This window comes from Aspergillus aculeatinus (assembly GCF_003184765.1).
Source record: "Aspergillus aculeatinus CBS 121060 unplaced genomic scaffold BO66scaffold_48, whole genome shotgun sequence".
Taxonomy (NCBI): Eukaryota; Fungi; Ascomycota; class Eurotiomycetes; order Eurotiales; family Aspergillaceae; genus Aspergillus; species Aspergillus aculeatinus.
This window is the reverse complement of record NW_020291517.1, coordinates 49959-63888: the sequence shown is the minus strand read 5'-3', so window position 1 is coordinate 63888 and position 13930 is coordinate 49959. Positions and strand designations below refer to the sequence as shown.

General features: G+C 52.5%; 6 protein-coding genes across 6 annotated transcripts; 4 read left to right on the top strand and 2 right to left on the bottom strand.

Moving 5' to 3' along the window:
- Positions 1-834: 834 nt before the first annotated feature.
- On the bottom strand, positions 835-3099 carry BO66DRAFT_356351 (signal recognition particle receptor subunit alpha). The gene is made up of 3 exons (XM_025644881.1): positions 2792-3099; positions 2447-2732; positions 835-2394 (listed from the first exon to the last, which is right to left on the bottom strand). The coding sequence occupies exons 1-3, from the start codon at positions 3008-3010 to the stop codon at positions 953-955; spliced, it is 1947 nt and encodes a 648-aa protein (XP_025500492.1). The 5' UTR covers positions 3011-3099; the 3' UTR covers positions 835-952.
- Positions 3100-3176: 77 nt separating this feature from the next.
- BO66DRAFT_422653 (protein transporter YIF1) lies at positions 3177-4657 on the top strand. Its single transcript, XM_025650062.1, has 3 exons — positions 3177-3594; positions 3662-4225; positions 4290-4657. Exons 1-3 carry the CDS (start codon positions 3307-3309, stop codon positions 4500-4502), a joined length of 1065 nt encoding a protein of 354 aa, XP_025500491.1. The 5' UTR covers positions 3177-3306; the 3' UTR covers positions 4503-4657.
- A 1088-nt stretch (positions 4658-5745) lies between these two features.
- BO66DRAFT_380822 (60S ribosomal protein eL14) lies at positions 5746-7059 on the top strand. Its single transcript, XM_025645924.1, has 4 exons — positions 5746-5829; positions 5932-6069; positions 6228-6491; positions 6662-7059. The coding sequence occupies exons 2-4, from the start codon at positions 5944-5946 to the stop codon at positions 6719-6721; spliced, it is 450 nt and encodes a 149-aa protein (XP_025500490.1). The 5' UTR covers positions 5746-5829; positions 5932-5943; the 3' UTR covers positions 6722-7059.
- Positions 7060-7569: 510 nt separating this feature from the next.
- On the top strand, positions 7570-9582 carry BO66DRAFT_414117 (ATP synthase D chain, mitochondrial; the record flags this gene model as incomplete). Its single annotated transcript, XM_025649453.1, has 6 exons — positions 7570-7800; positions 7940-7998; positions 8070-8358; positions 8928-9323; positions 9386-9472; positions 9553-9582. 6 exons carry the CDS (start codon positions 7570-7572, stop codon positions 9580-9582), a joined length of 1092 nt encoding a protein of 363 aa, XP_025500489.1.
- Positions 9583-10377: 795 nt separating this feature from the next.
- BO66DRAFT_422650 (uncharacterized protein) lies at positions 10378-11959 on the top strand (the record flags this gene model as incomplete). Its single annotated transcript, XM_025650061.1, has 2 exons — positions 10378-11828; positions 11941-11959. Exons 1-2 carry the CDS (start codon positions 10732-10734, stop codon positions 11957-11959), a joined length of 1116 nt encoding a protein of 371 aa, XP_025500488.1. The 5' UTR covers positions 10378-10731.
- Positions 11960-12168: 209 nt separating this feature from the next.
- On the bottom strand, positions 12169-13369 carry BO66DRAFT_394396 (uncharacterized protein). The gene is made up of 2 exons (XM_025647984.1): positions 12629-13369; positions 12169-12549 (listed from the first exon to the last, which is right to left on the bottom strand). The coding sequence occupies exons 1-2, from the start codon at positions 13040-13042 to the stop codon at positions 12364-12366; spliced, it is 600 nt and encodes a 199-aa protein (XP_025500487.1). The 5' UTR covers positions 13043-13369; the 3' UTR covers positions 12169-12363.
- Positions 13370-13930: the final 561 nt, after the last annotated feature.

Genomic DNA, 13930 nt, shown 5'->3' with positions numbered 1-13930 from the left:
CGAAGAATGGTCCTCAGATATTCTGAATGATAGTGGAATGAACAAAGGTCGTGTCTCCAGCCTCAGTGAGCCTCCCTTGCGTTTTCAGCAGAGATGATGGAGCTCAAGGGCCACACGTCGTTCGCAGTGCGGGGGGCGAAGGAGCCCCCAGGATATGACGACTGAAAGCGATTGAAGGGGTGAAACGCAAATAAAAAGTGATCTTTCAACCACGTAAGATCCGTGTCCCAAAGCTGAAGGCGAGCAGGGAGGAAAGAAAGAGAGTAATGATGATAAGCGCAGTCAGCAGCAAGACTGGATCTCGAAGATGTTGCGCGCGGAGTAACTCCACTCCACACAAGATCATCGGCGAGGCCCTGCAGATGATGTAAGCCCCTCTGCAGGCTTGCAGCTGACTCATCCGCTCCAGCTTGTGGTCACGCTCACCACCACGTGCGTAATAGGCCAACAACAACAACAACAACAACAACAACATCTGTAGACGCTGGTATTAAATTATGGCTTATTCGATGCTTTGGTGGCACACATGACCAGCGCGATGGGATTCTGCATCGGAAGTCAAGCCTATTGGTCCGTTTCGCCTCGATTCCGATAAAGTGCAGTAGGACCAGCAGAAATGGCGGCTATACCGGCCTCTACTTATATATATGCCGATAATCACACGCACCTTTTGAGCCTTCATACTCTGTGGATTTGTTCCTCATCTCTCGAGAGAGTTCCATCTCTAGTATACTCCTCCACCAAGATATATTTGAGCCTTCGTACGGAATTTTGTATTTGTTGTGGTGGAGTTGGATGGACTGAAGACTACTCCCATAGAAAAATCCTTGCCAGGTCATGTATGCATTTTCAACTGGCATTTTGTCCCATAAATAATTCTAGAGTCGTTAAAAAAAAGACTAGCTATAGCATCATCATTCTAGCGTTAGAACCTTAAATCGCACAAGACTACTCACTTCATCAACAAGTTGACAGCCCAAGGGACACTCAGCCCTCTTAAGTCACCATAGTGTTGACCAACACCCAAAAACACAATTGGGATACCCGTCGCATGAACCATGCTAACCAGAGTGCCTACCATATCACCCACAGTGTCACATTTACTAATAATGAAGCCGTCAAGGTTTCGTCCCGTACCAAAGGCCTGGTTGAAGTTACGGGCCTGCATCACACTGTCCGTACCAACGAGCGCTTCGCCGACCATGAAGATCTTATCGGGCTTAGCGAATTTGGCAAACTTCTCCAAAGACGACATAAGACGCTGGTCGTTGTGGCGGCGGCCTGCGGTATCGATCAAGACAACATCGAACTTGTTGGCTGCGCCGTATTCCACAGCGTCCTTGGCGACGTTCGCTGCGTCCTTGCCGTAACCCTTTTCGTATAGTTCCACTTCACCAGCAGTCTCACGCTGGCTAAGTTCCTTGAGGTTGCGGGCATGAACACGGAGCTGCTCCACTGCACCGGACCGGAAAGTGTCACAGGCCGCAATCAGAACACGGTAGTTGTTCTGCAACAAGAAATAGCAAATCTTTCCAAGATTAGTTGATTTTCCGACACCGTTCACCCCAACAATCGAAATGACGTAGGGACGGGGATTCGCCTCCTTGGTCGTGGGAGATCTGACAGCATCAATCTCACGAAGAAGATCGAGAGAAGAAGTTGGTGTCAGGATCTTGCGTAAGGAGGATTCCATGGCCAAACGCAGGGCCGCATCCACACTTTGGAAGTTAGCCGTCTTCTTCCCGACAAGCTCCCGCTGGACACCGTCGCAAAGTCGGACCGCCGCTTCCCGCGCAACGTTCTTCTTCAGGAGATGATCTTCCATCGTTTTCAAGGGTTTTTCTAGATCAGCTTCCGTCAAAACCTTACCGCCGACAATGTTCCGCAGGAGACCACCGATGGCGTTGAACCCCGAGCCAACGATACTGGAAGAAGCAGCACCCTTCAATTTCTCGCTCTCTGCATTCTCAAGGATTGAGTGAACCTCATCTCCGAGGTCCTTGAGCACGAACTGGCCTTTACCAGTTCTCCGACCCCATGAATCTTCGGAGACAGCCTCGACCGCTGGCACTTGTGCTCCCTCAGCATCAGCCGGAGCCGAGTAGTCCAGGACCTGGCCATCGTCCTCATCAGCGAAACCGTCTGCATCCCACCGACGCATTTTCTTTCCACTCTTTGGAGCCTTATCCTTTCGCCCTTTCTCGTCACCGGATGAAGCATTGGCGCTGGAGTTGGCGGCTTTGCGTCCACGGCGCGACATACGACCTCCGGGGCCTAGCTTGGCGGTAAGGATATGACCGGCAACGGGAGTTGTCGATCTCGAAATGTCTGGAGTTTGGGATGGCGTACCCTCATCTGAGGTGACCACGCCGCCGAGCGCAGCTTGTTGCTGCGCTTTGCGACCGTCAGTAAAGCCCTGAAATCGGGGGCACACAGTAGAACATACCTTTGATGAGGCCAGAGACCGATGGCGGTGGTGGGCCCCCATTGTCAGATGAGACAAGCGGATCCTTCTTATCAACTGCATTCGCCACAGAACTTTCCGATGCGACAAATCCGGAGCTGCCCTCGAGCTCGCGCACTTGCTGGTCAAAGTATTTGTCGAACGGGTATTGCACTATCCTTGCGCGAGTGCTTCTCAGTTGATCTTTGTAAAGGTCGATATACAGGGTAGCGATATTATCGAGGAGTTTGTCGATCCAGCCCAGCTGTAGAATAGACTGGTAGACGGCCTGACTCACAGCATTGTTAGAACCCACGAAGCGCAAGTTGCATTGGAGAAGGCACATACCACAAAAATGAGATTGAATTCCTTGACTCTCTTCCACTTTAAGGTATACTTCTCCTTTCTGAAAGTTGGCGAGGTACTATTTGGGCCTTGAATCTGGGCCTTTTCTTCGATGAAAACATCACTGATAAGACTGTTGACCACGTGGGCACCCACAGGGGCGTAGGACTTTGACCAGAGAACTACACCCGAGGTGTCGAGGATTTCGAAGGATTCCAACATGTTTGCGGAGGGTGTTTCGAGATATTTGCTGGGTGATGTAATAATCGAGTGGAAGGTTGATGATGAGGTCCGCGCGGGTGGGGAATGTGTGGGCGTGGGCGGCAAGCTGAGCTGGGGAGCGGAAGGAGCGGCGGACTTCAGCCACGTATAAACACCTTCATCTCTCCAACTCCGTGCAAATCTCATTAAGTAGCTCTCTGCCGCTTCGGCGCCCCACGAACTCCCCCAATATCATCCCATCGAGTCTAACCTCAACCTGTCCAAAATCTTCGACTTCGACACCCCTCTCAGAAAACATGTATCGCCAATCATTCGCTCCACCTCCGGCGCAGTCGCCTCCGCTTCACCACCCAGTGCCTCAGCATGTCTCTACAGTTCCAATGATGCGCTCGCCGCCGCCTCCGACATCTCAGCAGTCTCAATCCGCGGGCTATGGCAACCCATACCAACCCGCACCTGCGCAAGGTGGCAGCGGGACCTACGGCCCGGGGTTCGGCCAGTTCATCAATGATCCAACGGCGCAGATGAGTTTTCAGGTCGGGAAGACGGCGATGATGGCTGGCCAGGAGTATATGGAGCAGAACGTAAGCAGCGCCGATATCATGGATCATGGCATTCTGACAATGTTCATTGCTAACCTCCTCCCCCCAGTTAAACCGTTATGTGTCCATTCCGGCCCTGAAGCATTACTTCAACGTTTCGAACTCCTACGTCCTGAACAAGCTTTCCCTCGTTCTCTTCCCATGGCGACACAAGCCCTGGTCCCGCCAACAGGCACGCCTGACGACGGCTGCACCTGGCCCCAATGGCCAGATCTCACAGCAGCAGTACTCCTCCATGTTCCTTCCACCCCGTGATGATCTCAACTCGCCTGACATGTATATCCCTGTGATGGCACTGGTCACCTACATTCTGCTCTCGGCCATGTTGGCAGGGTTCCGCGGAAACTTCCACCCGGAGCTCTTAGGGTCGATTACCACGACAGCTATCGCGGTCATACTGTTCGAGATCATGTGCCTGAAGCTGGCAATGTACATCCTCAGCATCAACAACGAGTCTCAGCTCCTCGATCTCGTTGCCTACTCCGGGTATAAGTTCGTCGGAATCATCCTCACGCTCTTGGCGTCTGAAATCCTGACGCCTGGTCGAGGCACCGGTGGTTGGGTTGGTTGGGTTGTCTTTATCTACACGTTCCTGGCTAACGCCTTCTTCCTGGTACGTACCCCGTGGTGATACCGTAGTTGCCGGGTCGCTAGCTAACCCTTGCTGTCCAACCTAGCTCCGCTCCCTCAAATACGTTCTGCTTCCGGATTCCACTAGTGACGCCTCCATGCGTTCGGGATCTATGCACACCGTTGCTCGCTCGCAGCGCAACCGCCGCACCCAGTTTCTGTTCGTTTATGCGTACATCATCCAATTTATCTTCATGTGGGTGCTGAGTCGCGAGGGCCCGATCGCTACTGTTGCGGGGATGGGTGCGGGTTCATCGTGATAGCCTCGTCCCCGCACTCGGTCGTTTACAGTTAATGATATAGATGGACTTCACGAAAAGGAAACAGGAGGTTCATGTAGGCCCCTCAGCATCTTTCCACGTAAAACTATACCATATGTTACTTTCGCATATATTTAGATCTTTTAATAGCGTCGAAACCTTTTCTCTGAACTTCGCCGTCCACTAATTCTGCCAACATGTAATCGGGCTCGATATAACAATGTTACGGGCCTTGGGCGAGAGGAAAGATGCTAGTCTACGCAGGATGGATTCTACAGAGTGAAGAGTTTTGAAAATGAAAGAGATGTGCATTGAGTCAAAATAGCTATAATAGACTTGAGACGGGACCTGAATTTGCACAAGGTTAGAAACCAGTCAAAGCAAAGATGAGTGATGATCCAAAGTCTGGATTAAAGGATGTTCCTCAGAGATCTTGGTGATGAGGGAAATATCATTGCCAGAAGGCATCAACTACTATCTAGGCGTGATATCATGTTTTTAATCACCGGAACTGGGGAGGGCAGATGAAAGCAAAAAGTGGGATGCATACCAATATCTCGAAGTGGACAATCGAAGTGAAAAGGCGAAAGAATTGAGTCTGCTGCTAAGGTCTTCGCAATGTTAGTATGAATAACACATGGAAATGTGAGAAGCAAGAGAAGACGAAGTGTTGAGGATATCAGAATATGTAAGAATTAAATATCATGCGGCAGCGCTGTATAGAAAACCCCGGCGAGGGCATCACAGACGCTGCGTCAATCGCAAATTACCGCATCATGTAAGAATTGAGCGAGGTAGGAGGTGCAAAACGAAAGGAGTGTATGCATACCAGTATAACACACGATGCGCGTACACTGTCGAAGTTAGTGTAGCTTATGAGCAATTGAAGCTTCAAAGCAGCAAAGCTTCAAGGCGATTAATTGATCGTCATGATCAGAACCACATTTGTCCTGAAGTTCCAAATCCCAAAAGTCTGGAACGTTGCAGAGAGAACTGCACGCACACAGAGAGAACAGAAACACCAGCAAACAGTTGCTGCTGAATCAGAAGCTTAAAAGGCGCGGTGCTCGGAGCGGAAAATATCCGGTGGCCGATGGAGGGCGCTAAGGGGCGGAAGCAGCCCTAGGCCGCACGCAAACACCCGGCGGCGGGCTGCTACTGGCTGCTAAGCGAGACTCTTGTGGGCGAAGGGCCGCAACCACCGAAATTCGCTATCCAGTCAGCCCCCGTTGAGTGCGACGAGACTTGTGCGTTTAGGACGACCTTCGACAACCCCGACATTTCGACAACAAATCACCACCACCGTCCCACCCGGAGTCTGTCGACCGTGAGTTCTTGTCGCCCTTCCCCAAAATCTACGACCACCCTGTCACACACACACGCACGCAACATCCAAACTAAAGTCGTTCTTTGTTCTGCAAAAAAATAGGAAGCCTTCGCCATGGCCGATATCGATGTCAAGATTGCTCAATGGAAGCTGGTTGAGGTTGGCCGCGTTGTGCTGATCCGCAGCGGTCCCTACACCGGCAAGCTCGCCGCCATTGTCGAGATTGTCGACCACAGACGTGTACGTTCTATGAAATTCGCGCGGAATTTGCGGTTGGAGGAACCCCGGGGATCTCGGTCGGCAAAAGACAAGAGACGGGATATGGGATTCTGCTGCGGGAGGGGAAACATGAACATGAACATGAACATCAAAAATTGACATGAGTTGCACCCGATTAGGTTCTGGTTGATGGTCCCTCCACCGAGGAGAAGAAGATCGTCCCCCGCCACGTCCTCCCCCTCTCCCACGCCACCCTCACCCACTTCGTCATTCCCCAGCTCCCCCGTGCTGCCGGTACTGGCCCCGTCAAGAAGCTTTGGGAGAAGAACGAGATCGATGGCAAGTGGGCTCAGAGCGGCTTCGCTAAGAAGACCGACCGCATCGAGCGCCGGAAGAACCTGACCGACTTCGAGCGCTTCAAGGTTCTCAGACTCCGCAAGCAGGTACGTGCGACAGAGATGGATTTGTGACATGCGCGCGCCATGTGAGAGCCATTGGAGAAGGGACAACGGGGCCATATTGGGGCTTATTTGTGGTTCGGCGGTGGAATGGAATGGCTCTCTGGACGCGCGCAGGGACAATGGACGAAGGCTGACATGTTTCAACTCTACAGGCTCGCTACGAGGTCCAGAAGGCTCACGCCAAGCTCAGAGCTGCTGCTCCCAAGGCATAGATGGTTATTGGGGCTCGGTGCAAAGTGTGACAGGGTGCCTTAGGACGGGGTTTATTTGCTGATGGGTTAATTTTATGTTCAGCAAAAAATTACGCTGTATGCATTATTTGACAGCATAAAAATGATTCAAGAACCTTTGATATCCTGACATGGCTTGTTCTCGTACGTCATGGAAAGCTGAAACCCGCTCGCGCCTGAAACGAGCGCCTTTCAGCGAGTACCTGACTTATGATACAACTGGGTCTTCGACTTGACATCAGCGGGTCAACTCCTGAGAAGGAAATGGGCAATGAACACAATTTAGACTTTCAAAGCAAAAAAAGACGAAAAAAAGGGACTTTCATTGTAAATTGTATTAATTTCAAGATTTGGTCTAGATTGAGGCTTCGAAGATTAAAAACTATAAGTTTGCCTATAACAGCGTAACTCAGTAGCTAGTTGGTTGTATGCAGACGAACTTGGTCTGTAGAGGAGCCGCTGCTTGTGTGTCCGGGGGGAGAGGGAGGGCCCCCCCAATAAGCTCGCTAACGATTTTCGGCAGGATGACATTCACACAGCTTCAAGTCTTCCCAACTCCAACCAAGGCAAAAAAAATCCCCTCCATCCACCACAGTCCCCTATTCTGTGTCCAGGTACGTTCAAATGGGATTTGTGACCGCCCAGATGCCGTTTCCGCTTGAATTTGGCGAATTCTTGCAGTTTTGTGGAAGTTTCTGGGTCTCTTAGGCCCAATTCGAGCCTCGTCCCAAACCACCACCTGTGCGAGTCCCACTACCGTGCGAATTGCTGACCTTTCGAACCACCATCTCAGCCCACTTTAGGCTTTACTCAACTTACACACATACAAAATGGCCGATCCCCGTGTTGAAGAGCTCCCCGACGAGGAGGTCCCCAAGACCCAGGTTGAGGATGCCGGCAGCGACTCTGAGTCTGAGGCTGGCGATGAGCCCACCATCCCCGGTGGTGCCGCCGTCACCATCCACTCTCGCAACGAGAAGAAGGCTCGCAAGGCCATTGGCAAGCTCGGCCTGAAGCACGTCCCTGGCATCACCCGTGTCACTCTCCGCCGCCCCAAGAACGTATGAGTTGCGACCGAATCCTTCTTACCCCGCTATCCGCGATCGCTCGGCAACCGTCCTACAGTGAAATTTTCGGAGGCGTGTCGGCGAGCGGACGAGGAATGTGGCAGCAGTATGGCTAATTCGAGCTCGACAACAGATCCTCTTTGTCATCAACCAGCCCGATGTCTACCGCTCCCCTACCAGCAACACCTGGATGTACGTGGTTTCTTTTGTGATGACCTCAGACTATCAATGGATGACCCCAAGCTTACACATTGTTCCTACAGCATCTTCGGTGAGGCCAAGATCGAGGACCTGAACTCCCAGGCCCAGGCCTCCGCTGCTCAGCAGCTCGCCGAGGCCGCTGCCAACGAGCACGCCGGTCACGACCACGAGCACGACCACGCTCAGGGCAAGGCCCCCGAGGCTGAGGCCAAGAAGGAGGAGGAGGAGGATGATGGCGAGGAGGTTGATGAGTCTGGCCTTGAGGCGAAGGACATCGAACTGGTTATGGCCCAGGCTAATGTGTCTCGCAAGAAGGCCGTCAAGGCTCTTCGGGAGAACGACAACGACATTGTCAACTCCATCATGGCTCTTAGCATATAAGCGTTGTCACCTTAACCGCACGCGCCAGTGGGTGAGCTGTATCGACCCTGCTGGCAGGCTGGATTATGGGTATGCAGCCCAAATGATGTCCTCTAGGGTGGATACGTTGGCAAGTCCCATTGTGTAAATCAATTGGCTCAAAAGCAGAATTGAATGATCCAGAAATATTATTAAGCTCTCTATCTGTAATTTGTAGCGGGTGTGCATCTACAGTACTTTTAATATTCAGGCACTGTAGCGGTGGCACAGTGACAACAATCACTGCATACTTAACTCCTTGGCCTTTCTGGCTGCGGGTGGTGGTGCTGTGGCCGTTCGGAAGACGGGAAACGCGGGTCACGTGATACCATCCCCATTCCAAATCTTGCCGAGTCAACCCTCAACCTCCCGGATTCTCCAGCTTTGCACGTTGACCTCCCCTCTCCCTCCCACTCCCTCCCAGAACACAATTCAAAATGGCCGCCGTATGTCTCCACCGTTTTCCAGATATTCTGACGCAGTCAGCCAGCGAGATTGCCCACTAACAGCCTGGATTACAGCGTAGCGCCGCTCTCAAGATCGACTGGACCAAGTTGACCAGCTCGCTCGGTCTCCGCGGTCAGACCGCTGCCTCCCTCCAGGCCTTCAAGAAGCGTAACGACGACGCGCGCCGCAAGGTTCAGGTCCTGTCCGAGCAGCCCCAGACCGTCGACTTCGCCCACTACCGCAAGGTGCTGAAGAACCAGGCCATCGTCGACCAGCTCGAGAGCCACTTCAAGAGCTTCAAGCCCGCCACCTACGATGTCAACCGCCAGCTGAAGGCCATCGACGCCTTCGAGGCCCAGGCCGTCCAGAGCGCTGAGGAGACCAAGGGCAAGGTCGAGGTTGAACTCCGCAACCTCCAGAAGACCCTCGAGAACATCGAGACCGCCCGTCCCTTCGAGGACCTCACCGTCGTACGTTGCGATCGTTCCGACCTTCCGCCTCGATTTTTGCTAATCAGACCATCCCACTCCAGGACGAGGTTGCTGCTGCCCAGCCCGAGATCGACGAGAAGACCTCCTCCCTTGTCCAGAAGGGTCGCTGGATGCCGGCCGGCTACAAGGTGAGATTCCCAACCCTTGATTGTGCCAGTATTATAAATCTTGAGAAACAAACAGGCTAACCATTCTTTGCAACCTACAGGAGCGCTTCGGCGAGATGTCCGTTGTCTAAACTGGCTGAATCCCTTGTATGCCATTTCCGTCCACCTTTGTCCTGCAACCTCCAGATATAGCCACACAACACACAAAGCAAGACTTGTTCTCGTACTTATCTGTCAAGCATGTTGGCCAGCTAGGATACCCTTTTGTCTGTCTGGTCGTGTGATTGCTGGTTGTAGGACTATGTATAGAAAGATGTTCAATTTATCGTTTTCTCATCCTTATTTGGTTGTAGGCTGTAGGTTCGATGTGTCAATTATGGGTTGAATATGCATCGTCTGTTCTTTCGATGCTTGAATGACTTGTCAAGGTCTTGGTGTGCGCTGAGTACAAAGGAGAGCATGTATCCCTGCGCGAATGTGATGCAGACACGAAGGCCGACATCTCATGGAAAAGGGTGTTGACGTATTGTCGTAAATACAGCACCCCGGCCAAGTACCATTATCTTCAGAGTATCAAGCTATATTCCATCGTCAGACGAAGTAGGATTGCTATAGCACCATACGGATGTGTCAATCATCGATCTCAGGAGTTCCGATATCAAGTAGACTGTGTTGATAGCTCTTCTTCCCATATGTCACGATGATCCAAGATAACCTTGATATCTTGACACAGTAGAGATGTAGTGTCTCTTTCCAGGTAGACTGTGACTACTAGAGGTCACGCATAGGTATCAAAGTTCCTATATGTACACAGAATCATCTACCACGTGCAAGTCCACCCGAGGATTCCCCGATCGGCCCAACCACGTTTCCTGTTAAACTCACATACGTGGAATTGTTATCCTGAACTATATCCACAGGGGTATGAGCAGTGCAATACCTTGTACATGAGAATGCTTATTAGTCTTTGCATTGTCCCCTTATATGCAATGAGACATGTTGCCGCATGAAAGAGGCGAGCACTAAACCCACCTAGTGTTAGCAACGGCGCAGCTCTGACGCACAGCGATGCTCGATCTCCTCCAAGGACAGTACATCACATCTCAATTGATTCTTTGCTTCTCGAAGTACTCACAGTGATCAAAAGCAATGCGTGACTTGAGCATCCAATCTTCACAATCCACCCCAGCGCAGGGCCGATACTGAGAGGCATCTCGCCATAGAACTTGTTGAAGTGCATACATACATCATACATCTACATCAGGAGTGTACAACACCAAATGCCTCCTCCTCCCAGCAATCCAGCCACGGCAGGCTCAAGACTCGAATCTCTCCCCGCCGAGATCATCCAGGAGATCTTCCTGCACAGTCTCGAGGTCAATCTTCCGCGCGCGTCTCCCCGGCTCGCGGAAGCCCTGTCCACGCCGGCGCTATACACCTGGCTCATCCGGCTCGCATTCAGCAGCACCAACGCCAGCGCCGCCACGCACTTCTTCACACGGGACTTCCTCCCCCGGCCCCTCGATTTCTTCGCGCTATCCCCAGTGGAACGCAGAGACCTGCAGACCGCCCTCCTGGCCTGCCGCTGGTGCACCCTGCCGCTCATCCGGCAGTGCCAACGCGACTACCTCCTGCACACGATCCACCAGAAATGCCAGCCGGGGAGGGACTTCCTCTTCTCGCTGCAGGACGAAGCCACCCTCCTCTCGCTGGAGGAGCAGCTATCCAGCCTCATCCACCAGGCCGGCCAAACCACCACCATCAGCAGCAGCAGCAGCAGCAGCAACGGCCCCGGAAAAGGCGACCTAATCCTCCACGCGCACCCCTACCCCAACCCATCATCAACATCACCAACATCACCAACATCATCAAACACGACCACCAAACCCCACCGAAGGAACCCCCACAAAATAGCCCTCTACCTCCACCTCGGCGCGCTCCAAATCCGCAGCCCCAACGACATCTACTCCTCCACGCACCCCTTCACAGCAACCAGCGCCACCAGCGCCACCACAGCCAACACCTACCGCCTCCCCGCCTGCACCATCCCCAGCCCCACGGGCACCTTATCCTGCCGCATCCCGGACAAACTCCTGTCCCCGCCCTGGAGCCCCGCCAAGCTCGAGTTCCTGGCGCTGCTGGCGGCCGACGCGTCCCTCGACGACACGCCGGCGCACGACCGGTCCCGGCGCGTGCTGCGGCAGACGATCCGGGCGCGGGAGTTTGCGGTCTTCCGGACGCTCCTCCGGTTGCGGGTGCGGGTGCCCTGGTATGATTTCCCGGTGCCGTGGCCCGTCTCCGTGAACCATTTCTGCGCGGCGGTGAAGTATGCGGATGGGCCGGGGGATGGGTTTGTGAGGGTCCTGGTGGAGGAGAGGTTGGGGGAGGGGGAAGGGGGGCTGACGAGGGAGGAGGGGGAGAGGGTGAGGGGGTTGTTGGTGCGGGCGGGTATGGGGGGCGTACTTGAGTTATAATCCTGTTCCTTGTAGTAGAGATGTATATCGATGAGGAAGGGGGGGGGGCTCTCTTAGTATCATGAATAATGTGGGCGGAAGCGGTTGATACTCTACCCTCGGGACAGTGTTACATTATCATTATGCATATGCATAAGCATATGCGAGGTAGATATGGAAAGAATCATATTAATTCAAGGAAGAGAATTCATAAAAACCACAGGATAGGATATCAAAACCATCACCAACAAAAAACAAGTACACAGCTGCGAAACGGAACGAAATGAAACACGCAAACAAAAACCACCAGCGCAGTCCATAAGTCGTAACCTCGTTAGAACGAAGATCAGATCCGATCAGGGTAGATCAAATCCGAGCCACGAATAAAAAGAATGGTTTAGCGAACCCATCGCAGCAGGGTATCTTCCGCCTCCTCTTCACATCTTCTTCAGGCAAGATCTAGACCCTCGACCTCCGGCCGTGCGTCCGCGTCCGCCGCCGGTTCCCGCAGTACCCGCAGGTGAGGCACGAGATGATCACGTCGAAGAGGGTGACGATGCCGTCGATGATGGCCTTGCAGACGGAGCCGATGGTGTTGACGATGCCCATGAGGCAGGCGCCGATGGCGTGGAAGACGCTTTGGATCTGTTGGTAAAGATCGTTAGCACATAGGTACTACTATAGCTTTCACCTTCGGGAAGAATGCACGAGTCAGGGGACGTACACAGGAGACGACGGCGCCCATTTTGGTTTGTGTTTTCTTTGGTTTGGGATCTGTGTGTGGTGTGGTAGGTAGTAGTTGTGGTAGTTGTAGTGGTGGTGTAGTTGTGGTTGTGGTGTACTTGTAGGTATAGCTTTGCTGGTTGTCGTCTTGAAGAATGGCAGTGGCAAGTAATCGGCACTTATTTCTCAGTCTTGGTTCCCTGGGACGAATAACTCGAAGAAGCAGTAGTGTGGACAGTGGTATCGGTGAAAGGACGCATTGTATGCTTTTGGATCTGGTTCCTGAGGGAGGAGGGGAGTGAAGTATAAATATCCGAAGCAGGGAGGGAACAGCCAGACAGACTTGAGGGTTGGTTCTCGTAGTCTCTCGAATGATGTATGTGTGTGTGTGTAGTGAGGTTAGTGTAGTGTACATGCCACAACGAAAGAAAAAAGGAAAAAAAGGATCAGCACACTACGGACTACCGAGTATCAAACACGGGACAGAAACTGCAAATTGCAAGCAAGCAATGATGCCGTCATAACGACATATGACATCGTTTTTTTGGGTTGTTGTGTGGTTCGCATCGGCGCCATGCCAGGCTTTGGTTGACCTCCTAATGCGGAAATGGGAAAAACCCTTGCGGATCGTGACGAGCGTACTACTCCGGTACACTACCCCTACTATGGACTGTAGAGGCAGTAAGTGAGGACAGGGTCTCGCCACCGATAAGGCTGGCAGGTTCGAGAACCGCATCCAGTACTAAGTTAATCCTTTTGCGCACTACTACTCAAGTACTATAAGTTACTATATGGACAGCGGCTGAGGGTTACTTCACAGGGTGACGTCATACGTCTGTCCACTACATGACATACTCATACTGCCAAAGCACGGTTCGCATTCTAATCTCTTGAAGAGGATTTAAGGGGCACAGTCGCACGTGATCCTTAGCTTTTCTGATGGCAACAAGCCAATGACATATCTCGGTATGGAGCACAACCAGTATAACATCATGGATACCTGACTTTCGGGCATGAAGGGGACACAAGTCCACAAGTCCACAAGTCTCCACCTGGTCTGGGGTAAAAAGTCTACGAAAGGTGGATGCAGTGCTTATGACATAGTACGACCCTGGTACGACCCTTGGTCTTAAGGTTGGGCTTGTCAGGGGTAAGCCTCGTCCGTTCGTTTGTGGAAAGTGTTGGCCGAGATGATGTTGTTGTGTTGCGCGTTTTCGTCGGAGGGCGGGCGCCGCCGCCGCCGGAGATGGTGATCTGCGCTGCTGTACGGAAGGACTTATTACATCTTATGCAGTAAAGTAAA

Excerpts from the sequence above, each read along its gene's own strand:
- BO66DRAFT_356351 (XM_025644881.1), bottom strand. The coding sequence starts at position 3,010 with ATGTTGGAATCCTTCGAAATCCTCGACACCTCGGGTGTAGTTCTCTGG. Across the intron at positions 2,733-2,791 it reads AATTCAATCTCATTTTTGTG|GCCGTCTACCAGTCTATTCT; the intron begins GTATGTGCCTTC and ends GCTGTGAGTCAG. Across the intron at positions 2,395-2,446 it reads GGTCTCTGGCCTCATCAAAG|CGCAGCAACAAGCTGCGCTC; the intron begins GTATGTTCTACT and ends ACGGTCGCAAAG.
- BO66DRAFT_422653 (XM_025650062.1), top strand. The coding sequence starts at position 3,307 with ATGTATCGCCAATCATTCGCTCCACCTCCGGCGCAGTCGCCTCCGCTT. Across the intron at positions 3,595-3,661 it reads AGGAGTATATGGAGCAGAAC|TTAAACCGTTATGTGTCCAT; the intron begins GTAAGCAGCGCC and ends TCCTCCCCCCAG. Across the intron at positions 4,226-4,289 it reads TGGCTAACGCCTTCTTCCTG|CTCCGCTCCCTCAAATACGT; the intron begins GTACGTACCCCG and ends TGTCCAACCTAG.
- BO66DRAFT_380822 (XM_025645924.1), top strand. The coding sequence starts at position 5,944 with ATGGCCGATATCGATGTCAAGATTGCTCAATGGAAGCTGGTTGAGGTT. Across the intron at positions 6,070-6,227 it reads AGATTGTCGACCACAGACGT|GTTCTGGTTGATGGTCCCTC; the intron begins GTACGTTCTATG and ends GCACCCGATTAG. Across the intron at positions 6,492-6,661 it reads TTCTCAGACTCCGCAAGCAG|GCTCGCTACGAGGTCCAGAA; the intron begins GTACGTGCGACA and ends TCAACTCTACAG.
- BO66DRAFT_394396 (XM_025647984.1), bottom strand. The coding sequence starts at position 13,042 with ATGTACACTACACTAACCTCACTACACACACACACATACATCATTCGA. Across the intron at positions 12,550-12,628 it reads TGGGCGCCGTCGTCTCCTGT|ATCCAAAGCGTCTTCCACGC; the intron begins GTACGTCCCCTG and ends CTTTACCAACAG.